This window comes from Aptenodytes patagonicus, chromosome 2 (assembly GCF_965638725.1).
Source record: "Aptenodytes patagonicus chromosome 2, bAptPat1.pri.cur, whole genome shotgun sequence".
NCBI lineage: Eukaryota > Metazoa > Chordata > Aves > Sphenisciformes > Spheniscidae > Aptenodytes > Aptenodytes patagonicus.
The window spans coordinates 69,037,893-69,065,076 of NC_134950.1; the positions used below are offsets into that span (position 1 = coordinate 69,037,893).

The window sequence follows — 27,184 nt, forward strand, 5'->3', positions numbered from 1 at the left end:
ATCAAAGGGGTGAAAAAGCTTTTGAGTCTTGCAACCACTGGTATCACTAACTCTCATGATTCTATCACAAGTCTCACAGTATTTGAAATTTTGCTTTAGGCTTCAGATGCTGAATTATGTGATTTTTGCAGGAGTTGGAGGCTTTTTCTTTTTTAAACATGTTGTTTGTAGAGAAAGCTTACAAATAGGAATTCTTGAGTGAAAAATGTAAGGAGCAAATAAAAAACCCTTCAATTTTATTCTTTTTAAACTCACATCATTATTAAGCTACTTTTCTAATTTGGAGAGCTTGGTTTGTGATTTAAAGCACTGTTTTCTTTCACATACACATTCTTGAGAGGCCAGTAACTGTTCATAGTGAATAAAATAAAGCAGGTTAGTCGACGTGTACAAATCAAACTTCAGGAGAATATATGAGCTGGGAAGAGTTCTGACCATAGCAACAATAACTTTCCATGATAGTTCATGGTTATTGATCCATAGCACATCTTCTCTTTCTTGTCTGAGTCTCCCACAAGCCATCCTGTATTCATGTATATACTTGGAGGGCACTTTACGACTTTACAGGAGGAGGAAGCTCTTGTGACCAAGACGACCGTTCCTCTTGAGCTAGCAAGAAAAGAGTGTCAATACCAAAATCAGCTTGTCATTAGATATTGAACTGGCTTCAGAGTTTCTCTGACACTCTTTGATGGACATCAAAGGCTCAACAGAATTCACATTCATTATTGCCCAACTTCAATGATTTACGTACTGAACTTTAAAGAAAGAAAACAATAAACAATAACTACCAAAAACATTCTATCATGCATTATGATCACAGTAAGAAGACAAATCTTCCATCAAACGTTTTAGTATAACTCCTCTAACTGGTACTAATTTTGTAATTACATATTTTCTATTAGGACGTGAACCTGACTGGTATGCTTGTTGACAATGCTACAGTGTGTGAATGGAACCTCCAGGGTCTCCCGAACGATGACCTTTCAATTCAGAATGGCATCATTGTCACAAAAGCATCTAGATATCCTTTGCTGATTGATCCACAAGGTCAAGGAAAGATCTGGATTAAAAATAAGGAAAAGAATAATGGACTCCAGGTAAATAGTTCATTTAATATTTTTATGTGTGTGTCATTTCACATCATAGTTAGCAATGCATACTATTTTTTCTGTCATCATACTTTGGCCATGTGTAATTTAAATCTGATATTTATGGTATACAGTTAGGCAGAAATTAAAACAAGACTGACACAAAATCTATGACCTATCTGTATCAGGGTGAAATAGCTTGTACTGCTTTGTCATCTCCCAGAAAGACAGTTTCAAGAGCAAATTGGAATTATATGTTATGCCATATGTATTTTTATGATGACTCTTTTAATTACTTGTCATAGAGAAAGAGAAACATAGAGGGAAGTAAATGACTTGCAAAATTAAGACCAGACAGTATCAGGCAGTTTGTGCTGCATGGCAATAACATTTTAGGGTAAGCATTTTAAGAGGAAAATAGGGAAAAGAAAAAAGGAGGAACTGGAAAAAGAATGGTGGCCTGAAGTAGAATGGAAATCTAGTGATCTTTGAGGCATATCAAACACAAAGCCCAAATTTAGGCTGCATCTTGATGATTAATGCATGTGATAAAAATATTTACTGCTTAATTTATCCACCCTTCTCACTTTCTATGTAGCAGTGCGTCCTGTTTGGGATCTGGGTCTTCTATTTAATTCAAAACTTTCTTTTTTTTCCCTCCTAATCAGCCTACCTTCCATGCTTTGTTACACCAATAAGGATAAGATGGGTTATGATAAAGATCTAAACACATGATATATTTTCAGGCCAGATCGAGTATGATACTAAAGAGTTAGTTGTTAATAAATCAAGTCTATCCTACAACTGTAGGTTATCACATGAATACCATGGTATACTGTCTTCACTCAAAATGAGAGTGATGGATAAGAAAAAGAAAGTGGGAATGAAGGTAAGGATGGTGACATCCAGAGAGCTGATTACATCATGGTGATGTAATTAGCTAAATCCTTAACCTGCTGGAGCTTGACCTAGATCTGTATTTGCTAGCACTGTTAAGAAAGGCCCACACCAAATCCAGGTTCTGGTAAATTGAACATGCTCAAAAAATGGTGTAGGAACACAGCTAGAAATGGGAAGTATTGACTGAGAAAAGACAGAAAAATAATGTACAACATTCAAAGATCTTGGAAAAATGGATGCCTTTGAAAAATATGATGAAAAGCTCTCCTGAAACATGTGAGTTGTATTCACAGAATAATTTAGGCATTTTGTGACTGTGTGAAATCTACTGTCTTACAGTAGATAACATGGCTTCCTCTAAATTACATCAGACCTTACTTTGGCTCCCAAAAATTGGATCAAGAAACGCTAGTGTGAGTAACCAACAGGAAACAATAGAGAGAAGGATGTACCTCATATTCCACCCTCTTTGAGACTTGCATGTCCTACTCAGGATTTCAGAGAGCTGCCAAGCTGAGCTCAGGAGTGGCAACAGTGAATCTCCTTCAGTTAGGGACCTACACTGACTCGTTCTGCCATGCTGTAGCCTTTTCCCCAATAATTTTAAAGTGTCCCTTAAGCTGCAACTTCAGTTCCCTCCCTTAATTGGCACTGAGTCTGTATTGCCCGCCCTCGAGGTGGCTGCTCTTGCTATGTGCTGGCGTGCAGCCTGCAGGAGACTGCGAACACACAGGTTCCATTCCCTGGTCCAGTAATTGCGTAAGGATCTTGTATCACATACTCACCAAAGCAGGGACTGGGAGATGTAGATTAAAATACCGTTTCCTCTTTCCCCACTATTCATACACTATAAGTGATGATGACATTTGACTGATGAGCCAGAGAAAAATGTCTACCAGGCTTGCCTTGTGGTCAGTATGTGTGAATATCCAGACTATGAAATTTGTGAATCCTGATGGGGCTTAACTACTGAGCTGCTGAGTACTCTCAAAACTTAAACGGCTTTGAATACACATAAATGCAACCTCTAAATGTGGAGGAATCTTTCCTGATGAAAATTCAGTCAGTTATGGGCTTTTAGACATCCTGGCTCAGGTGTCAGCTGTGTTAGAAGAATCTGAGTTCTCCCCCTATAAAGTCCAGGAGGAAGAGAGTTATGTCAAGACTCTACATACCCAAGTGTTTAGATTATGCCTTTACATCTGGGATATTGTAATTTGCTATAGTCTAGTTAGGGTTATACTGTTGCTCACTAAGACACTAACTTCATCCCTTGGTTTCATTTGGACTAAAAATGTAGGCAACATGCTGTTTTGGTGGATACACATATGCTTACATTATAACAAAGCTAAAAATGGTGGAACATAGTATTAATTTTTGAATAATATACTGTTTTAAGACTATGTAACGTGCCTCTAGATATTTTAATTATATCCTTTTCAAAGAGCGCTGCCTGCAAGACAAGGATTTATTTTAAAAACGTTTCTATCCTAGGGATTTTTCTGGTAAAAAAACTACCCCAAAACCATGGCTTAACAGATGCCTGGAAAACCTATTCAATTCTCATCTCAAAGGCTTATGTTAAATTTATTAAATTTAAATAAATGAAAAGGAGTCTATGTGATTTTTAGCCATTTTAAGACTTTATATTGTGAAATGGGAACTGAATTGGAAATTCAACATCTGATGTGAGACCAGGCCTCCTATGTAACACTGGTTCCCTGTCTGAACCCTATAAATATCTCCCTTCTTCACATTAGTGTTCTGAGCATAAATCCATTAATAAATAAAAGGTATTAAGAAACTACAGTTATTAGATAGGTATGTAGATAAGTAAATAAGTAGATCACAATAAAGAAGTCTGATCTCCTATTCTGTTAAGCTTAAAGCAAAACTTCCATTCATTTCAGCAGAGGTGGGTGTTGGTCCCTAAAATGTAATCATTTGTGTAGGTATCCCAGGATGAGTATAATTTTTGAAAGTTGCAATAGATTTTATACTGTTTTCTGTGTGCTTGCAAATGCATGCTATATTGTGAACCAATCTTCCTAGGTTACAGTTATGAACCACAAGTTCTTCAGAAGTCATATAGAAGACTGCCTGTCCCTTGGCCGACCTTTGTTAATTGAAGATGTTGGAGAGGAACTTGATCCTGCTCTAGATAACATCTTGGAAAAAAATTTCATAAAATCTGGTTCAGCACACAAAGTAAGATGAATCGTGAACATGAAATTAAAAAACAATAGGACAGATGCTGGCTATCTGGTAGTCTGGAGACTGGCGAGATTCACACCTTTGCAACACTTACTTAGAAAGATGAGTAGTGAACTCATGGGGTTGGGTTTTTTTACCTCTTAAGCAGAAAGTTTAAAAAGTGTAAATGAAAATGTAAAAAAAGAGTTCATCTATTTTTCACTGCATAAAATAACTTTTTCTGAATTCAGCTTTTGAACATTGAGTAATATGTTTTATTTTCAGGTGAAAGTAGGTGACAAAGAGGTAGATCTAATGAAGGGGTTTACTCTTTATATGACAACAAAATTGGCTAATCCTGCCTATACTCCAGAAATTAGCGCAAGAACAACTGTGATTGACTTTACTGTTACTATGAAAGGGCTGGAGGATCAGCTCCTTGGCCGTGTCATCCTCACAGAAAAACAGGTATCTAGTAGCTTGCAATATTTGTATAGAGGGAAGGCTTCTTCAGTATCTGCAGCATGAGTGGATATATTCAATGTCTTGGTTGAAATCAAATGCAAGAACAAAAATGTGAATGAAAGTTTAGGGGTTTGTGCATTTGCTGAAAGACAATGTGGAGCTGTTTTTTAATTGAATGGAGGGACCTAAACATTTATTTTAAGAACTGGCCTTGGAAAGAGAAGAAAGAAAATTATTCATTAAAAATACAACACAGGCATATACATGACATACATAAAGCATCTTTATTCCTTCATATATAGCAAAGGCTCCTTGTTCAGTCAGAAACCTCTTTTATTTCTGAAGTCCTTTTTAAACTTAATTTGAATTACATGAAAAAAATGTTATGAACTTGTACGACTTTTGCCAGCCAGGCTCTAGTGTGCAAGAAGATACGAGATTTTTAAGGAGCCCTGAACGCTGACTTGACTCTGCTCTTACTAAAATTCCCATTGATTACGTGGAAGAAAATATAAGGAAGAAAATCCTCTCTCAGGTGTTTTTCAGGAGTTTTATTTCATAATATCAAATCTGAGACATCCTCCACAATAATTATTCCTCCTAGATTATTCCTATTTCTTTTTGTGTGATCTAACTTAACAGCCTGGTTATCCAAAAACTTAGGAGTCAATTCATAATAGGCACTGGGGACAAACGTGGGTTTTTTACTGTGGCAGTCATACCAATAAATACATGAATGTTATGGTCCAATTACACTAAAATGAAGTATTGTCTTCCTTTCTCATTAAAGTGAAAGCACAGAAGTTGTATTTCACATCAAATTGAATGACTTGTTTATTTCAAATGGAACATTTCCTAATTGTGTCTTTGTGAGAAAAGTAACAAAAATTAAGGTTTGGATTAGCAGAGCTGCTGCTTTCAGTAAGTAACTTAGGTAGGCTTGCTCATGTGAGAGCAGTTCCCTACCTAAGGGAATTCATTTCTCCCTCTGAGTTCCCAAAGTTCTCACCAGTGTGCTTTAGTGGTGCTGTCACTTTCTCCAGCCAACACCTTTCCACTTTGCTCAAACGAGCATTTGCTGAAGTAAGGACTGGAATCTAAGTGCCCTTCCTTCAGTCTGACAGTCACAGCCAGAGGCTGGACAGTCATTGTTATGCCCAAACTTCCTGTGAATTGTTCCATGAAAAATGGAAAAGCTACAACAGCAGGTACTGAGGAAAAGCTATCCATTAGCAGGGTGGGACAAATGCTAGGGATGCAAAACTTTTAATCTTTACTGCAGTAGATGTTTATGTAAGCAAAATTGAACAGCATCAGCAGGAGTGGATGGGACTATCCTGACTGAGTAACTTACCTCTGATGGGAGACAGAGGTTTAAATCAAGATAGAAGTGAAATTCGTTTCTCATGACCTACATATAAAACTCATCTCCCCACACACAGATACCCTCGCTCTGTGTTTTTTTTCCCAGACAAAACTGTTAGAGAATTCATATTGAAGATAGGTAGCAACACCTAGACTGCATTTTGGATCAAAAATATAGTCACTGAAAAATATTCATCCGGTGCTGTGTATCAGTTGAAGAGAGCTGCAAGGGTAGCTGGTCAGTATCAGCACTACTTGCTGCACAGGGACATGGTTGCAGGTGATCAACATTTATTAAGCTTCTTCCCTTTAGCAGATACGAAGAATTCATGGTTGTTCTGTCTCTTCTGTCTCAATAATAGATGAATGTCCTGGTGTAAATAGCCAGAGCCAATGGAGCTCTGATGAATTTAGGTCAAAGAAAAGACAGAGCATGAACAGAGAATCTGAAGAACAGGTTTTCTATTACAAAAAAGAAGACAAGTTTATGATCACTGAGCTAAAGTAATAGATTAAAGGAACCAAGACATTCTTAAAGATTGCTATAGTGATCAATGAAATATATAATCCAAGAAGTGTTTATTCTTCTCAGCTTTAAAGGTTGCTCCTGCAACTATATGAAAAAAAAAATTATCAGCATCTTTTTGTACTTTGATAATGAAGTTGCTGCCACTATTTGTCTTCAGAACAGCTATTTTCTATGTTACAAATGCGGTCGTGAAATCCTCTTGCAAACAAAAGCCTGGCATATGGTATATTTGCTAATTTTCTGAAAGATACTCTTTACAGGCTTACAAATAGAATGGGTGAGGTGCCTGTTCTTAAACAAAGCATGTCCTTAAGTAGAATTTAAGCATGCAGTTAAATGCATGCTTGAGTGCTCTGTAGAACTACTCCTTTTGTGTAATTCTAATCTTTTTTCTGTTAATGGTAAAGAAAGAGGAGAAAATGCAGAAAATTTGAAGCTGAATGACTGATGTTTAAGTCATTCTCCTCTTTTGGGATGTGGTTATTTGTAGCTTCCACAGAGCTACATTCTGTAGCCCTAGAATATATTGCAAACAGGTTTCCAAATAAGAAGTTGGTGAGAGTAAAGAAATTTGTCACTGTTTTGAAATACAGGAGAGCCTCTCCTGTACTGCATAACTCTGTACATCTCCTTTTTCTCTAACTTGGAATGTTGACAAGAATGAAAATAAACTGAAGCCATAGGTGTAGGTAGACTGGTGGTATTAACTACCCTTTTCTTACAGGAAGGTTGACTTGATTGATTAAATAAAGGTAGCCAGCAAGGGTACCCCTGAGCTGTGTTGGACTGTGCAGTATAGATGCCTCGTTTCACTTGGCATTGTGTTGACTTGTCTGTCATTGGTCTCTTGCCATTGTCTGGCTTGTAGAAATAGCATATAAATTCCATATGACAGATAATAATTGTAACATTTCTTATTTTATAAGCAGACTTTATCTTGCAAAGTCACAGAATCATAGAAATTAGAAATGGAAAAGGTCATCCAGTCAACTTCCCTAACAATGTAAAATCCATCCATACAATGCATCTTTCAGTCCTTTGATTTAATCTTAAGAACCTAACACTTTTATCACTTCCCATTGGAAACTAGCTTTAGTGCGTTGTGCATCTTACTATGATGAAACTTTTCCTGTTAATTCTGATGTGTTTTCTCTCCTCAGTATGCTGCATTAATCAAATAAATGCAGTATACATATAAATTACTTTAGTATATAATATTTCTGTGTTTTATAGAAAAAGCAGCAAAGCCCCCAATCTATCATGCATGAAATCACATGTTTTCTGTGTCATTATAAGGAATCTTTCTTTGAATTAATCTTAAGTATTATAAGGAAAATTTCTGAATACAGGAACTGGAGGCAGAAAGAGTCAAACTGATGGAAGAAGTGACATCTAACAAGAGGAAAATGCAGGAGCTTGAAGATAATCTACTCTTCCGTCTAACCAGTACAGAGGGCTCTTTGGTTGAAGATGAGTCTCTGATAGAAGTCCTAAGAATCACTAAAACAACAGCAGAAGAGGTGAATTTTGAATGCATTGCAGATACATTTTCTATTTGTAATTTAAAGATTATTTGTAGACAGATTTTTTTTCTGCTTTTGTTTTTTTCCATTCAGAGCCACTATATAACATCTGACTTCTTAACAAATAAATAGTAGAAACACCATCATTTTTTCTTCGTAAAATATTGCAAAATTGAACTATTACCTGGATACCGCTTTATATTCCAGCCATACTTTGCAGGTGTAAGTTTGAATCAAATCCCATTGTGCTTGGTGTTTGAACACATGAAGACACAATGTCTGTGTTGAAACAATGACAGAGGGAAGCAAAGCTTGACTAAAAATACCATTGTGATCTTAATCAAGACCTTTTATTTTTGCTTGTGCGGTATAAATCACAAGTGACATGACTTAATCTTCATGGTCTTTTCCATTAATTTTAAGGTCAGTGAAAAATTAAACACAGCAGCGGAGACAGAAGTGAAAATCAATACTGCACGTGAAGAGTATCGGCCCGTTGCTGGTCGTGGTAGCATCCTTTATTTCCTAATTGTGGAAATGAGCTTGGTTAATGTCATGTACCAAACATCCTTACGGCAGTTCCTTGGCATTTTTGACCTATCAGTGGAAAGATCTCAGAAATCTCAGATCACAGCAAAAAGGGTAGTATATGTAATCGAGCATCTCACCTACGAAGTCTTCAAGTACACAGTTCGAGGGCTGTATGAAAATCACAGATTCCTGTTTACATTGCTTCTGGCACTGAAGATTGACTTGCAGGCCAAGAAAATTTCACACACTGAGTTTGAGACACTGATCAAAGGTAATTTCTCTAAAAATGTTCCTGTTTACATATGTCTGTGAACTGCCAAATTCAGATTTTGCAGTGCTTGCACTAACAATATGTTGTATCCCATGGATCTAATGTTTTTTAACTGGTGAATGAAAGCATATATAGCCCAAGAAGGAATTAAAAGACAAATTTTCCAAAACAAGAGCAATATAGATTATTTATTATCAAAATAATGCTTAGATGAGGATTTTTAACTGTTTTACATTGCAAAACAGAAAAAAAAATGTCCGTTACTTTGTAAGAGACCCTATAGTTTTCTCCTGTGTGCCTCTTTTTTGAGTTGCCACATATGTATGTCTGTGAGCTTGGAGACAGTCAGCAAAATCTCTTTTGGTGGCTGGTGAGCAGTCATGTGAATACATAAGGACTCTGTACCACATTTAACTGTCAGTATAAAAAAAGTGGAAATCTGTTACATGTTGTAAAACATTGTTACATGGCATTGCATTATGCCACCACTGCATGTCACTACTCAGACACAATGACAAAGACAAATTTTAGTAAAGTTGTAAAATTTGATAGGGGTGGACTCCACTGCCTCCAAGATATGATAAGTACAATCAGGTACCGAGATGAGATAAGTACAGTCAGGTACTTGCCATTCAAATATCTCAGTTTGCTTTGCAAACACAGATTTAATGTTCAGCTGTGACTAAGCTGTGTTGGAGGTGCAAACGGGCATGATACTGGAGTGGTGGTTGAGCTGAGGGGCGGTTGAAGTTGCACAGTCCCGGAAATGAATGCACCATGTGCTTTCTTATTCTGTAGTCTAGGTGAAGGGAGATTGGACTAACCATAGGTCCTTTCTACATCTGGTCTGAAGACTTGGTTTTGAGTATCCTTTTAGGTAGGCAAGTTTTATTCCAGCTCTACAAATGGAGAAAAAGCAGCACAAAAATTACTGGGATATCAGCTTTGGGAGGCACTGAGACCACTTCACCAATCCGTCTTTGTTAAATGACTCCTCCATGCAAATTCTACGTCTCCATGTCCTGGTTTACAAAGATTTTTACTCCCTAAATTATAGAAATAAATATTTTTTATTACTTGTCATTTTTCTGTTTAACAATGGTTGTTTTCCTCTACAATGCTTTTCACTTTGCAGGAGGTGCCAGTTTGGATCTGAATTCTGTGGAACCAAAACCAAAAAAGTGGATCCTTGACATGACATGGCTCAATCTTGTGCAGTTATCTAGCTTGTACCCTTTTAATCAACTTCTGGTGCAAGTTGTTAGGAATGAGAAGTCTTGGAAAGCTTGGTTTGATGAAGCAGCACCTGAAAAAGCTGTTATTCCTGATGGGTATGACAGCTTACTGGATCAATTCCGTAAACTGCTCCTTGTTCGTAGCTGGTGCCCTGATCATACCGTTGCCCAGGTAAGATAGGCTTTCATACAATGGTTGTGCCATGTGGCATCTCCTGTAGAACTGCTAGTTCCAAACTGATGTTCTCTGAATTTGCTTTTTTTTTGTTGCAGAGTGAGCTATTTTGAAAATCAGATATTGAAATCCTTATAATAAATATATGTGAAAGAAATATTCGTTGATTTTATTGCAGTGAATTAGAAAGGGCATTGCAAAACATGAAATAAATTGTGTTGGAGCTGTAAGAATACCATTGGTTTTGTGTGGCGCTTCTAAAGTGGAGTCATGAAACTTGCAAAGCAGTTGCATTCTTCCACTGAATCAGAAGATACACGCTTATTTTTTCACAGAAGAAGTCAAAGAGAACAGTTCACTGTGATGACAGGTGCACTAAAATAGCAGATAAACTGTTTACTTACCCTCCATGTTGAGGAAGTAATAATTACGACTATCTCATGGCAGATATTGTAAAAGAAACTGCAATAGACTAGCAGTTTCTCCACAGTCTGTGAAATTTGGGTTTGTCTTCTCTATGTAGGTCTAAAAGAGATGTATGAGCCTATGAGTATCCTCTTTTCACTTTTTTTGTCTTTAGCTACACTGGAAAGTAGTTCTTCTGATTTCCTGCATATCTCAACTTTACATGTTACATGTTGTGACAGCAGGTGTGTTGTATTTAGGGGACACCATTTTTTCATGGATCTCTTTTTGAACAAGACCCCCTCTATCCTTTTTCCTTCTCTTCAGATGGTAAATAAGAGAGAAGTATGGGAGGTCCATCTGCCACAATTTAAACAGACCAAATAATAAAGCTGCTACTGCTCATTTATCAACACTTATTGTCTTGCACAACCATCTTTGAGAAAGAATGTCTCTGAACAGTGGTTTCAAAAACTGTAATTATTTTATTTTTTGAGGGAAGAGGGGATCCTTTTTGTTACTATCTTCTTTATCTCTTCTTTCCCTACTGTGTTTCCCCAAATGTTACAAAATTTTACCTCTTTTCACTAGGGCAGAAGTTACACTTAATAGTGGATGATTGAGTTATTTTTTCTGGAATTGGCATCTTCCTCAGTCCACCTTGTTCCTGGGTATTTCTCTCCATAATACATGCCTCAGAATCTGTGCTAGTAGTTTACACAGTTGGAAAATCATGTCTGTCAAAAAAGCGTTTCATACACCAGGATAGCTTTAGAAGTCCTTTTAGAAAATGTCTGTGAAAAGAGGACAATAGAGGCATAGGGAAGGTTTGACCTTTAAGGATAAAGTCTGAGCTGTGTTTATGTTTTGTAGAAATAGATATTCAGCATAAGAGTCTTGAATTGGATAATCAATGGACAGGAGAATTTCTGTTTGAAGTTCCAACAAATATATGGAAGATTGTAACTGGGTCAGATGAAAGATCTGTCTAATCTGCTATGCTGTAGAGACAGTGTCAACAATACATGCTTAGAGGAGCCAAGAATGGGGCTGGTATAGAGAAACTCTTTTGTTTGGCTATCCACCAAGCTTTAGCAGTCAGTAATTTAGGGGCAATATCTGGGCCGTCCTCAGAGCCAACAGTGGATCTATTCTGCATGGATTTCTTTAGTTCTTTTTAAAAAAACATTTAGCATCCTCTAGCAACAGTGTTCACAGGATGGCTGTTATGTGAGCAGAATTCTTTCTTTGTTTGAAGTTTGCCAGCTGAGAATTTCAATGGTTGCCTCCTGTGGACTGTAACATTTTTTACACCAAAGTTGAAAATGAAAAGTTTAGAAAGTTGTTGCCTTCCAATGTAGGTATTGATAAATTCCACATCAGTGATTAATGCTAAATAAAAAAAAGAAAAGGTATATATTTCTGGTAACTTGGTTTTTTTTAGGCTCGACACTACATTGCAGAATCTCTTGGAGGGAAATATACGGAAGGATTTATTCTTGAAATGGAAGCAATGTGGACAGAAAGCGACTGTCGAACACCTTTGACATGCTTTTTATCAATGGGGTCTGACCCCACTGAAAATATAGAACGTCTTGCAAAATCAAAGGTATCCTCCTAAACTGAGTTTGCTAGAGCTGATAAAGACATTTAAAACTATCCTTTGAACTAGAAATGGTATTTCCACATTTTATAGAAGTTCGAATGATGATATTTATATTCATACCAGTGTTCTCTGGAAGTTAATTTTGGACCAGTAGCCAAAATGCATTTACTAAGAAAATGGAAATGTTACATTCTTGCTTTTTCTAGTTAATTGATTCCAATGAGCCCTCTGTCTTTGTCCAGCAGACTATGATTGTCCATTACTTTGTGAAAGTACTTAGCTGTAAGAACAAAGCAATACTTGTGGTTTACACTGTGTTACATTCACTGTAGGAGCTGACAGTAATGATGATTACAGGAAGATACAGAAAAAAATCATAAATATGGTGACAAGAGAAATTAATTTGGAGACCCTACCATTCAATCAGTTCACTTGATGGAGATGTTCAATGTTTCTTACAGTACAGCATCACTTTAAGGCACTCTGTGCTTTATGTTTTATGATTCACAATGTAGATGCAAGTATAATTTTCCCAAGAAGTTACTCACAGTAGATCTCCATAAATTTTCCTCCCTGTTAGAATGCATCTTTATTTAGAGGTGCAGGATTTTGGTATGCACTAAGTAAGACTTACTTGCAAAAGTGGGGAGCACCCACAAATTTCTTTAGCTTATTAATTAGAAAGTTTAGATGCTCATTCTCTTTGAAAATCAGGACACTCATTTTATTTATCTGACTGTGATAAAGAGTGCTTAAATTTAGGAACTAAACTGTTTAAACTTAGGAATCTTAAGTCTGAAGTTGTTGATGTGATCCTTGTCCCCAAAAACTGTGCAGCCAGATAGCCAGCCAATATACAGACGTAGGGAAGGAGAAGGACAGCAGTTGGGTGAACAGGATTTTTAAGTTTATTGGAAGCAATGCATTGGAAGAACAATTTTACTCCTATTCACAAAATATTCTATTGCCTTTTCCTAAGATATGAGAGACATTTTGACTTTGTAGAAGATTTGAAATTAACTGCAAGAATATTTATAGACTAGAAATGGGCAATTTTTTTTAGTCCCTTTTCAAGTCCGAGTAAACACATTAGGTGGTTGTGATTGGATTCCCGTTTTCATGGCCTATGGTATGAATACAAATGGAGTGTCAGCTTTATGACGACGTTTTCATTCACCTATTCGGCTCTTCAATATATGTATCCTGTGAAATGGACTCCTAGATAGGTACTTACCCTGTCTCCAGTAGGAGTTACTTTCTGTAATCAATAAAGAGAAAGAGTGGCTCCTCTGAAAGCAATTCAGAGCACACGATTGAAACTTAACTCTGACTCACATCAAGGAGTTGAGTATTTCTATCCCATTGGCCATGCAGGGGGACGAGTGACACTAACCTCCTAATAGAGTCACTTGAAGTCAGCTGATCACTTAAAGTCACTCTTGCAAGGAGTGGAACAAAATGTTCTCCCATTCTGTCAAATCTTAAGCAAGACCTTAGCCTGTCTGGGAAAATGCTGGTAGGTAGAAAGTGCTCTGTAATTGTGACTGTTAAAAGACAGCAGTTTTTGCCATCATTCTGAAAGTATATTGCAGTGGGCAGTTTTAACATGTTTTCATGCTTTAAGGAAACGTATAGAATAATAGAAAGTGAGGTTGCCAAAGAGCTAAAGGGATTTCCTTGTTTATTCACGCATGGTTTATGAACAAGGCAACATCAGCTAGGCTGTCATAACCTGAAGTTCAACTGTAATGTCAACTGTAAATGTAAAGTTAACTGTAATGTTTAACTGTAAAGTTCTTGTCTGATCTCTTGAAGTAAAGATCTTACCACACAGAATATAGAAACCTTTCAAATTTACAAAAGCCATCCAGATTCTGCAAATCAAACTACAAACACAGATCTTTTTTAAAGTAAAAATGTATATTAACATTGTGGGACTGGGGGAGCACTTCTGTAGTTCTCTAGCTTTTGAAAAATGTATCTAGAAATCATTTACAGTTTTCAGAAACATTTGCAAGAGGGCTTTGTGTTTATTTTGCAACTTTTTCAACAAATTGTACTTGGTTCCTATCTTTCTCTGGGCTTTCTTTGCTTTTTTCCAGAATAAACCTTTGATTTAACATAGGTTAGCTGCACCAAGGATCTGATCTTGGTATATATGTGATTCTATACCTCCAAAGTATCCTATTTATTGGGTTTTTTTTCTTCTTAATGATAGAAAACTTCCAAAAGACATGCTGGGCCTATTTTTCAGTGATTTCCCTTTTGCAGGCATGATTTGTAGTCTTAAAATGGATTGTTAATACTGATGGTACCTCTAAGTATGATAGTAACAATATAAATCAATTATCTGCAGTTGGAAATGTTCAAATTTGTGACCAGAATTTATTTTTCACTCTAAAATTTAGTTGTTCAGATGGCCTTCTCCCAAAGAAATGGAAACAATATCTGTGACTACTGAGCTATATAACCTTGTTTATAAACCAAGCAAGCTGTATCTTAAAACTAGTTGGATTTCTGCCCTATTTACTTTCACTTGAAGATGGAGTGAAAATTTAACTTTCTGAATTAAAATGAAGTTCATTATGCCTAGCACTTTGACTTCATTAAAACCAGATATTTTTATTATTGTAGAGATAGTTTCTTCTTTCAGGGAATGATGCAGAGAACCTTCAACAGAACTGTCAGGGGCACTGTGGTGACTAAAATGATAGTATTTTCATCTGCATAGCGATGTATTAAGATGACACAGAGATATTGGTATGACTCACTATTGAGAGAAACATTCTGTACACAGACATTTTGATAGAGTTCTTTCAGAAGGAGTAAAATGAGGACAGTCCATAGGGAAAAATATTTTTTCCTTGTCTTGATGTTTCTATAACCTTTAATGATTGTACATTTCAGAGGTAACATTGCTGAGAAGAGCAAATTATAAGCAGATGCTTTGTTAGGGAATAATGTACCAGCTGAATATTTATGGACTCTGCAGGGGTAGTCATAGTCTTTGACTTACAGGAGTCCTAGCTGTACTCAGATACATCTTAGAAAAGGTAAAGTTTTTGCTCCTCCAGCACATAGCCAACTTCCCAGGCTATTTAGCTTTATTTCTTTTAGCTGCAATTTCAGGTATTACTGACCTGAGAGCAGGGTTTAACTGCTTTCTTATCTTTGGCATTGTCTTCTCCTTAAATCTTTTGCCAGGATGTGGAGGATCATGTACAGCAGCTGTATTTATACTGTTCAGTAAAATCAGGTCATGGCCTGTTCTCTGACCCTAAGGCCAAATGACCTAGCACAGCTTGTGTCCATATGCTTAACCTTTATCTCCTGCAAAAGTAGGGCAGCCTCATCCATGCTGTTTAGGACTGGGTGACTTCCTTCTTTTTTGTTTCATAGTGAGAGAGTCCCAGTAGCAAGAAAACTTAAGATTAACTTTGTAGCTCTCAGCCAGCTGAAGATAGGCCCAGACTGATGTCTTTATGCAGCTCATCACTCACAGCATGAGGGATACTCAGCTGTAGGTCTTGAACATGAAACTGTCCATGAAACGAAGTCTTTTCATCAATTCCCTTGCCCTCAACGTGTATATAGTTTGATAATTCTGGTTTTCCCTGGTAGGAGTCAGGCAGCCAACCTAAGCCAGGGGACTACTTACTGTCATGGTTTAACCCCAGTTGGCAACTAAGCCCCACACAGCCGCTCGCTCACTCCCACCTGGTGGGATGGGGGAGAGAATCAGAAGGGTAAAAGTGAGAAAACTCGTGGGTTGAGATAAAGACAGGTTAATAGGTAAAGCAAAAGCCGCGCATGCAAGCAAAGCAAACCAAGGAATTCATTCACTCCTTCCCATGGGCAGGCAGGTGTTCAGCCATCTCCAGGAAAGCAGGGCTCCATCACACGTAACGGTTACTTGGGAAGACAAACGCCATCACTGTGAACATCCCCCCCTTCCTTCTTCCTCCCCCAGCCTTTTATGCTGAGCATGACATCATACGGTGTGGAATATCCCTTTGGTCAGTTGGGCTCAGCTGTCCTGGCTGTGCCCCCTCCCAACTCCTTGTGCCCCCCCAGCCTGCTCGCTGGTGGGGTGGAGTGAGAAGCAGAAAAGGCCTTGACCCTGTGTCAGCACTGCTCAGCAATAGCAAAAACATCCTTGTATTATCAACACTGTTTTCAGCACAAATCCAAAACAGCCCCATACTAGCTACTATGAAGAAAATTAACTCTACTGTAGCCAAAACCAGCACACTTACTCAACAAGAACAAGGGTAGTAAGAACAATCAGCAAGAGGGGGTCTACCTGCACATTACTTACAGATTTGTAAGGTCCTGATCGCAAGCTAGTCAGCTTGCCTTTTTCAGATCCCCTTGTGAGAGCTTGTATCATCTTCTGTTTTTCTGAACAACTGGCTTTCTTCTCCCATGGCCTCTGGAGGAAAGACTCCATAAATTGCCAGAATTCTTGTGTTTGCATTTATGAGCTTTGTCTCTTCTGAATCCAGAAAACTAACAGCTAGAAAACTAGCTAGAGGTAGCAGATCACCGAACTAGAATCCTCTGAATCAGTGTCTCCACAGCTGTCAATTAACAATACAGGATGTTTGCTAAGGAATGACTTAGTGTGAACCAATCTCTCCTGTCCTGCCTGCCTCCTTGACAGTTCTCTGTTAGATGCAATAAATATGTTCAGACAGTAAAAAGACACCAACATTGTTGGCTTTACTCTGTGCATTAATTATTATGTAGTGCCTTAATATCTGTCCATCTCAAGATAGTCCACATCATAGGAAAAAGAATAGTTGGGCAGCTATGTTGCTGTGTGTATGTCCTGCTTTATTTGGGAAAGTGGGGAAAAGGAAGGGAAAATGTTTCAGTTGTCTTATCCCATTGACTTTGTCAGACCTGCAAAAAAAGATTATGTCCAGTGAGTGTAGTTTTCTTTCAGCAGGTGGAAGATAAGAGCAACTTGGAGGGTTTTGCTGTTTTGTTTACTCTGTTTTAATATAATCAGTCTCCACTGATATTAGTGGTTTTCTTTGTGGCACAATGTCACTACACATGGACTTACAGAAGCAATATGTCATGTGTATAATCATTCTAAAGAACTATATATATAAAAGAAACTTTCTTTTTTCCTTCCAGAACATTCCCTGTCGTGCCATTTCAATGGGTCAGGGCCAGGAAGTCCATGCAAGGCGCCTATTAAATCAGTGCATGCAAGATGGAGGATGGCTCCTTCTACAGAACTGCCACCTTGGCTTGGAGTTTCTTAGTGAATTAATGGACATCATTGCAACAACAGAATCTATGAGTGAAGGTTTCAGGACCTGGATCACTACAGAGGCTCACCCAGAGTTTCCTATTAATCTTTTACAGACCTCTATCAAATTTACTAATGAACCCCCTCAAGGTAGGAAATCATGCTTTTTTTGAGTTTTGCGGCTTGCTTTTACCACCCCCCCCCCCCCCGTATCACTATACTATATGCAGTGTTTTAGTTTTTATTCTCCGTTGTTTCATTAGCTAAATACAGCACTGTGTAAGTCAGTCTTGTGATGTGTAAAGCATGACTTTTTTGGGGAGAAAATGGATATTGTTTGTTTTTGTAACAGAAATTGATAGTGATTTTGTTGTTTGTGTAGAACCTGTGGAGAATGCCAGGTCAGTGGCCCTTTCTTAAGCTTAGTACACTCCATCACTCTTTTCTTTCTGTCCTGTTGACCGCACCCAAGGATGCAGAGGGGGACCGATCCTGTGCTCTACTGGGTAAGGAAAAGGAAGCACTCTTCTGAACACCCAACCTCAACCTCCCAAGCTGCAGTATGTAGCTGTGGCTGTTGCTTCTTCTTATGTCATCTGGCACTGCTGACAGGAGACTGACCCCAGCATCTTTGTAATTGTCCTTCAGGTATTTGTGAGCTGCTACTGAATCACCCCGTAGCCTCTGTCACAGACAAGACAGTTAGTAACAAGCCATAATGGATCTGAATACTGTGGTTTACTTAAGAACCGATGAGATTAGGGTTTTTATGCTACTTGCTTATTTTACACACTCACTCTCTCATGCTCCCAACCTCCTGTATTGCATTCATTTCGCCTTGACTTCCCTTCCCGTTGGAGAGATCGCTGCTGGTCCAGGAAGGTCGGGCAGAAAGTCATGTTGGTTTCATGCTGTGCAGCTACTTGCAGCTACCAGTCTTGGACATTACTGGCCTAGGTCCCCTGGCATTTGCCTCTGTGCATCTCCCCTACCTCCAGGATCTTTCCCCACTTCCAGGATGTTTCCTCAAGCTAGGATGTTCATCTTGTGCTTTCTACGCCTCTAAGCCCCCAGTTATCCCAACCTAAGTAGTCTATGTGCAGAAGCACAATGTGTGATCGGCGTCCTAATTGGCAGTTCTGACTCATGTTACTGTATTAATTGGAGGATTCAGGATGTTTCACTTTTTGCAGCCTGTACCATTCACAGCTAGCAAGTAGCAGGTTTGTCCTTAAGAGTTCAAAATTTCAGTTTTGGATAGCCACCATCCCTCATATGTGCACGCAATTATCTGCTGCCTTTCAGTATTCACAGTTTAAGCTGTTTTTTGCAGCCTCCTCTTCAACAGACTAAACAAACTCAGCCTTCTTGTCCTATCTTTGTAGGTCATGCACTTTCAGTATCTGACCACTTTTATTGCCCCATACAGTTTCTCCACACCTCCCTTGTGTGCCAAATGTGGACAATATATCTGAGGAGAAGCCTGATCAGCACTAAGTGGAAAGTGATAAGAACTTCCTTCAGCCTGCTGTCTGTGCTTCTTCTAAGGTAGCCCACTATCTGGATTGCCTTATTTGCAAGAAGAGTGTAATTTTGGCTTATAGTCAATCTGGCATCTGCAATAACCCTGAGGTGCTTACCAATAGATCTCAGCTAGCAGATCTCAGCTTGTACAAATGCATGGGGTTATTGTGCTGCAGGTGCAGAACTTTGCACTTCTGCTTGTTGAACTTCATGCAGGTTTTGTTGGCCAAGTCTTCATCCGTCTCTAGATCCCTCTGGACTGATGCTCTGCTGTTTAGTATGTCAGCTACACTCTCTAATTTAGTATTGTCTGCAAATTTGTTGAGGTTGCCTTTCGTCTCCTTATCCAACTGATGAAGATACTGAACAATATCTGTCCCTGGTGTAGTTTCCTTTTTTTCTGGTTGCTAGGGTATCTTAAGCCATTGATTACTTACTATTCTTTGAGCCTAGTAATCAACCTGCTAGCCTTCTGCAATAAGATATGATTGGTTTAATGGATGAGGAGAGAGCATAGGGTGTTGTTTATCTTGACTTGAAGAAGGCTTTTGACACAGTCCCCCAATGCATCCTTATAGATATACTGATGAAGTAGGCGTGACAGAAGTGGACAGTGAGGTGGATTGAAAATTGTGTGAACTCCCAGGCTCAAAGGGCTGTGGTCAGCTGCACAAATCCAGCTGGAGAACAGTCACCAGTAATGTACCCCAGGGGTCAATACTGGGGCCAGCGGTGGTTAAAATCTTTATTAATGACCTGGATGATGGGACACCCTCAGCAAGTTTATAGTTGATACAAAGTGGGAAGAATGGGCTGATACACCAGAAGGTCGTGGTGTTGTTCAGTGGGCGTTTCACAGGCTGGAGAAATGGTCTGACAGGAATCTGCTGAACTTCAACATAGGGAAATGCCAAGTACTCCCCCTGGGCAAAAAGAACCTCATGCACCCATACATGACGGGGATGACCAGCTGCAGAAAAGGACCTGGGGTTCCTGATGGAAATCAAGTGGAACTAAGCCAGCGATACACCCTTGGAGCAAAGATGGCCTGCAACACCCTCAGCTGCATTAGGAAGATCATTTCCAGCAGGTTGAGGGAGGTGATTCTTTCTCTACTCAGCCATGGTGAGAGCACATTTAGAGTGGTGTGTCCAGGTCTGACCTCCCCAGTGCAAGAAAGACGTGGACAAAACAAGTCCAGGGAGAGGCCACAAAGATGCTGGAGGGATTGGAGAACGTGACATATGAGGAGAGGCCAAGAGAGCTATGATTGTTTAACCTTGAGGAGAGAAGGGGTATCTTATCAATGCATATAAATATGTGATGGGAGTGAGTAAAGAAAACAGCAAGACTTTTCTCAGTGGTGCCAAGTGACAGAAAGAGAGGTGATGGACACAAATGAAAATCCAGGAAATTCCACTCCAGCGTCAGAAAAAACTTAACCCACTGTGAGGGTGGTCAAATACTGGAACTGCTTGTTCAGTGAGTTTGTAGACTCCCTCCTCAAAACCCACATGGACAAGGTGCTGAGCAACCAGCTCTAGTTGACCCTGCTTTGAGAAGGGGTGTTACACAAGGTGACTTCCAGAGGTCCCTTCCAACCTCAACGTTTTGGTGTTATTCTGTGTGATATGAAAACATCCAGCTTTTCTAAGTAGTCTTTAACCTGTTGCTCTCCTGCTGTTGAATGTCTGCCTCTTACCCAAACTATGCTGCTACCTGCAGACGTCCTTTATATGTTTATAGAAGCAACTTACTACCCTGCCTTATATCTACTCATTATGTATGATGAGGGAAGGTTACTTTGTATTTTGGACTATGGCAGAAAGAAATCCTCAAGCCTGACACTTACTTTGTCTTTTAACTCCCTCATCTTTAACTGTGTAATGCATTAACTTGCCCTTCATTTATATATATGTGTTGCCACTGATTTCAGTTAATGAAGTCAGTAGGAGCTGAGAATTTTTATCCAAGGTTGTATTTAATGCCTCAGTCATTTAAACCTCTTATTTCAGTATTCATCTTCCTTTGAACATTAGTAAGATCTCTACAAAATGTCTGATCTTGTGAAAGACACCCTGTTTCAAGTGTATATACTCCACTCTCAAGAGCAGTTAGTCAGTCTGCTGTTAAAAATTTCTTACTTCTTTCTCTTCTCCTCCCCCCTTTTTAATTCAGTGCTCAGCATCTTTTTATTGTACTGTGACCCCTCCTTATCATTCACATGATAACACCCTATAGCTCCAAGAGGCTATTTTATAAGTCAGGTTATAGCCAATTTACAACTTGCATTTAGTAATAGAAATATGCCCAGTGTAACAATTTAAGTCAGGATGAAATATAAACAGGTTTAGTTTTCTGATACTGTCCTGCCACATTGGTAACATGATGTGATAAGGCACTTTTGTTTGACTACTTTGTCTTGATTTTGGAAATCTCTTATGATACCCTTATAATATTTTGAAAAGCTATTTGTTTGAATATTGTTCTACAGGATCTTTGTGAAGTAGGAAAGAAGCAAAAGGACTTTTATTGTGTCATAAGAAGTACGATGACTTGGACAATCTATTCACTGCCCTTGAAATCTGTCTTTTTAGACTTGTGTTAAGCTGATTAGGTGGAAGATATCATAAGAGGGACCTGGTGTCAGTAACTCATGCTCGGTGTTGTCTGCCAAATGCAGACAATGCTTCAGTAGTGCTGCCTGAAAGCATCTGGGAGTAGTGGGGCTTACGTATTCCATGGAAGCTGAGATTGTATCCGTATCATCTGCCTAAAGCTGTTCCTGGGATATGAAATGTCAGTGCTCAAACCAACCTCCCCAAGTATTAGTATTTCCACTATGAATTTAGGTTCTCGTCTCATCAGCTTGGTGCTTGTATGCCAGTTTGAGAAGCTGCACACAGAATTTTGAGATTGTTATAGGAATGAAATCTAAATAAAATTGTAGAACTAAAATCTCATTTTATATGTAAATATCGAAGCACAAACTCTTGGATATTCAGTGCTATATTTCATATGTTGTTAGGTGTCTTTTTGATTGCCATATAGTTGCTGAATAGTTATGTTTATATTTCAGTTGTTATTGGTAACATTTAGAATATGATTACTTAATTGCAATTCCTTCTAGACTCCTGACCTTAATTCGGTGAGTCATCTACCTGAAACAAAATGTAATTGAAGTTTGCCTGCTATGACCAGGTGAACAGATAATTGATTCAAAGAGATTATTTGAAGCTATGAATAAGATGATACTGTAAATTGGAATAGAGAATTCTGCTTAATGGAAGTTGGATTTATGGGTTCCATACATTTTTTTGCTCATATATTACATTTTTATACTTATTTTCTAGGTGTGAAAGCTGGCTTAAAACGAACATACTCAGCTGTTACTCAGGATCACCTAGAAGTGAGCAACATGCCACAGTGGAAACCATTGCTATATGCTGTAGCATTTCTTCACACAACTGTTCAGGTTTAAAAATACGTTTCTTTTCTTCTATCATAAAGTCATATTTCATTTATTAATGCACCATGTTATTAAATGAAAAAACGTGTTTAAATAGAAATCCCATGTTGGTAAATTAATACAAATAAAATAAGAAAGAAAACAACACACCTTTATTACTGCAGCTGTCTTAGAACTTAGAACTCTACTCATGTTGATCTTGTACCTCCAACAGGGATAGTATTTCAGAGGAAAAAAGGACAGCCAACCAATGATCAATTAGTGTACTCTTCTGTTTAAAGTCTTTGGGCATCGCTGTGTGATCTGTCTTTCAACTAACTGGTTTTTTACTAATATTTTAAATCATAAAAGCACATTAAAGAAATTTACAGCCTGGGTTGGAAAACCGTAGTCTTAAAACTGCTGCTTTCACAATGAGAAGGGCTAAGAGGGTGAATATAAATCCTTCCTGCACTGAAACCTGTAGGAGGAAATGAAGGTGGAAGATGATTTTGGGTCTTGCCTTTCAGGAGTTCCATTAAAGAAAGTGCTTTATGGATTAACCACAACTTTTCATCATTCTATTGATAGATTTTGCAGTATCCTTACTTTATATCTGGTGCCTAGTTAATTTAACTCTGTGGCATCCATGCACTGTTACATTGTGTTCCAAAGGAAGCCTGTGGTATGCTTGTCTTTGGCCCATCGCTTCTTTCTTGGTGGAAATTAACAATGTTTAAATACCAGATATTGCCCTAACAACCACATACTGCCAACTGCATCTGTAAATGATTCAGTAAGAAGCAGCTTTTGCTACTTGCATCTGCACCATGCAAAGACAACAGTGGTATGAATATACCTGGTCCATAGGAGGACCACAGACAATGATCATGGCTGATGGGTTTAGGCATCCTTTACTAAAACAATAGTTTCATTTTTGAAATTCAAAAACTATAGTTCTAGACTCACATATTCGCTGCACTTAAAAAAGAGGATTTTTTTCTTTGTGAAAATGTTACTATTCCTATTCTTTGTTCATATCTTTCTACTGATGATGATAAATGAAGAGATTTATAACTACTAGATAATTAATCAAGCATTTGGCTTTGTGTGTGTTAAGAGAAGAATCATTTTTTTAAAGTTGGTGAAATACAGCCCCAGCTGGACTACTACGTTCTTAGCATATTTCACGTATTCTTCTGCACTTAATGTTTTCTTCACAATTACTATCAATCAGCCTTTACCTTTAACTCTGTCTATTTTACAGGAAAGACGAAAGTTTGGTCCATTGGGCTGGAATATTCCTTATGAATTTAATCAGGCAGACTTCACAGCCAGTGTGCAATTTGTTCAGAATCATTTGGATGATATGGACATTAAACGTGGAGTGAACTGGAGCTGTGTTCGCTATATGCTTGGAGAAGTACAGTATGGTGGCCGTGTAACTGATGACCTTGACAAAGCACTGCTGAATACATATGCAAGAGTGTGGTTTGGAGAGCATATGTTTAGTGAAAAATTTTGTTTCTACAAAGATTATGTTATTCCAAAAGGGAAAACAGTTGAAGACTATCTCCAGTACATAGAGCAATTGCCAGTGATTGATACACCTGAGGTAAAATATTTCAATATATTAAAGTGAGTTTTTGTCAGATAAATAATTTAATCAGGTATATTTTCCAGAGCCATGAATGTATAGGTCAAGATTAGCAGGCAGACCATTCTAGTGGGTATCTAGTATAGATCTGCCTTCAAACGACTGGAAGAAGTCTCACATTCACAGGCCCTGGTCCTCATGGAGGACTTTAACAACCCTAATTATCTGCTGGAAGGGTGATACAGCAAGGTTCAAGCAGTCTAGGAGATTTCTTGAGTGCATTAATGACAACTTCCTGGCACAGGTAACTGAGGAGCCAACAAAGAAAGGCGCTTGGCTGGACCTGATACTTATGAGCAACGAAGAACTGGTCAGGGATGTGAAATCTGGAGGCAGCCTTGACTGCAGTGACCAATGGTGGAGTTCAGGATCCTAAGAGGAGAGAGTAGGTCAAAAAGCAGGACCACAGCCCTGGATTTCAGGAGAGCAGACTTCAACCCCTTCAGAGGTTTCTTCCAGGCTTGGAAGAATCCCATGGGATATGGCCCTGGAGAGAACAAGGGTCCAGGAGATCTGGTTTATATTCAGGGATCACCTCCTCCGAGCTCAAGAAAGATCCACCCTAACAAGTAGGAAGTCAAAGGCAGCAGAAGGCCTGAATGGATGAACAAGAAGCTCCTGACTGAATTCAGACATAAAAAGGAAGTGTTACAAGAGGTGGAAGCAGGGGCAGGTGACCCAGCAAGAGTATAGAGCTACTGTCTAATCTTGCAGGGATAGGGTTAGGAAAGCCAAGGCCAAAGTGGAGTTGAATCTGTCAAGGAATGTGAAGGGTAATAAGAAAGGATTTTACAAGTAAGTAAACAGCAAAAAGATTTCTAGGGAAACTGTGGGTCCATTGCTGAATGGGGCAGGAGAACTAGTGAGAAATGATATGGAAAAGGCTCAATGCCTTCTTTGCCTTAGTCTTTACCAGTAAAACTGGCCTCCAGGAATCTCAGGCCCCTGAGACAAAAAGTCCAGAACAAGGAACTTACCCCTGGTGGAAGAGGACCAGGTTAGAGAGCATTTAAACAAAGTGAACATATGTAAGTTCGTGGTACCTGATGGGCTGCACCCATGAGTGCTGAGGGAGCTGGCTGATGTCATTGTCAGGTCACTCCCGATTACTTTTAAATGGTCATGTTGACTGAAAGAGGTTCCTGAAGAATGGAAGATAGAAAATATCACTCCAATCTTCAAGAAGGGAAGAAGAAAGATCTGGGGAACTACAGGGTGGTCAGCCTCACCTCAGTCCCTGGGAAGGTGCTGGAGAAAATCCTCTTGCAAAGCATTTCCAAACATATGAAGGACAAGCAGGTGATTGAGAGTAGCCAGCATGGATTTGTGCAGGAGAAATTATGCTTAACCAACTTGTCGGCCTTCTACAATGAAGTGACCAGCTTGGTGGATGAGGGGAGAGCAGTGGATGTTTTTTACCTCAACTTTAGTAAGGCCTTTGACACTATCTCCCATAACATCTTCATAGACAAGCTGACAAAGTATGGGTTAGATAAGTGTGCCGTGAGGTGGTTTGAAAACTGGCTAAATAACCAGCTCCAGGAGGGTTGTGATCAAAGTCCAGCTGGAGACAGGTCACTAGTGCTCTATGCCAGGGGTCAATACTGGGGCCAGTACTGTTTAACATCTTTATTAATGACCTGGATGATGGGGCAGATGCACCTTCAATAAGTTCACAGGAGACACAAAACTGGAAGGAGTGGATGATAGACCAAATGGTTGTGCTGCTATCCAGAGAGATCTGGACAGGCTGGAGAATTGGGCAGAGGGGAATCTTGTGAAGTTCAACAAGGGGAAATGCAAATTCCTGCATTGGTTGTCCTGGTGGACAACTAGCTGACCATGAACCAGTAATGCAAAGAGGCCAGCAGTATCCTAGGCTGCATTAGTGAGGTGATCCTCTCTACTGAGCACTGGTGAGACTATATCTGAAGTACTGTGTCCAGTTCTGGGCTCCCCAGTACAAGAAAGATACGACTTACTGAAGTGAGTTCAGAGCAGGGCCATGAAGATGATTAAGGGAGTGGAGCATCTGTCATATGAGGAAAAGTCGAGAGAGCTGGGACTCTCTAGCCTGGAGAAGAGTCTCAGACGGGATCTTATCAATGTGTATAAAGACCTGTTGGGAGGGTGTAAAGATGGAGCCAGAGTCTTTTTGATGGTACCCAGTGAAAGGGCAAGAGGCAATGGGCATAAATTAAACAACAGGAAATTCCATCTGACAACAAGAAAACACTTTCTTACAGTGAAGGTGGTTAAGCACTGGAAGAGGTTGCCCAGAGAGGTTGTGGCATCTCGATCTTTGTAGATACTAAAATCCCAACTGGACACTGCTGGACAGCCTGCTCTATCTGACCCTGCTTGAGCAGGTGGTTTGGATTAGATGACCCTCGGAGGTCCCTTCCAAACTAAACTATTTTGTGATTTTGCAATTCTGTATGGGATTGAGCAGACGTGAACTGAGAAATAATGAAAATAAAAAAGCCATATGGTCTCATTTTTCAAGTTATAATTGGGAGATTATTCCATTTTGACAACAGGAAGATCTCAATGTTGCCATGAATTGATGGGGTAGGGTGCAGGGTAGCTCCTGGTTGCAACCACTTTTATGTGACCCAGTGTGTGTATACTGCAGCGGTCACATTAATTGGAGGACTGCAACTTTCTGCTCCCTCTAGTACAGGCACACGTGATGAAGTTACTTAAAATTGAAACAGAAGTGAATGCTCTGGATTTCTGTCTTATTGCTATTAAGTTGATAAATGCCTTTGGAAGTAAGTTCTATTAAAATTAAATAGAACAGAAAAAAATGGTTTTCTGTTATTGATAATGTGCTGGCTGAGAGGGTGAGAAGATTCCAAGGTCATAAAATAAACTTGAAAAGTTTTGAATATCTGAAGGTAGTGAAAGCAGAATGCAAGGGTATTTGTGCTGGCAACGATGCACCTTTTCCAAGTGAGGGTAAATGCAGCCATTATAATGCACCAGTGGGATCCCTCTGAG

General features: G+C 38.9%; 1 protein-coding gene across 1 annotated transcript in view; it reads left to right on the top strand.

The window, feature by feature from the left end:
- LOC143156531 (dynein axonemal heavy chain 5-like) overlaps positions 1–27,184 on the top strand; it is a 175,048-nt gene that overhangs the window by 119,568 nt on the left and 28,296 nt on the right. Inside the window, exons 62-71 of the mRNA XM_076330176.1 lie at positions 906–1,100; positions 4,044–4,199; positions 4,470–4,652; positions 7,893–8,063; positions 8,490–8,868; positions 10,004–10,275; positions 12,128–12,292; positions 17,435–17,702; positions 22,430–22,551; positions 23,792–24,139. Of these exons, the coding sequence (XP_076186291.1) occupies positions 906–1,100; positions 4,044–4,199; positions 4,470–4,652; positions 7,893–8,063; positions 8,490–8,868; positions 10,004–10,275; positions 12,128–12,292; positions 17,435–17,702; positions 22,430–22,551; positions 23,792–24,139 (2,259 nt within the window). The remainder of the gene's footprint in view (positions 1–905; positions 1,101–4,043; positions 4,200–4,469; positions 4,653–7,892; positions 8,064–8,489; positions 8,869–10,003; positions 10,276–12,127; positions 12,293–17,434; positions 17,703–22,429; positions 22,552–23,791; positions 24,140–27,184) is intronic.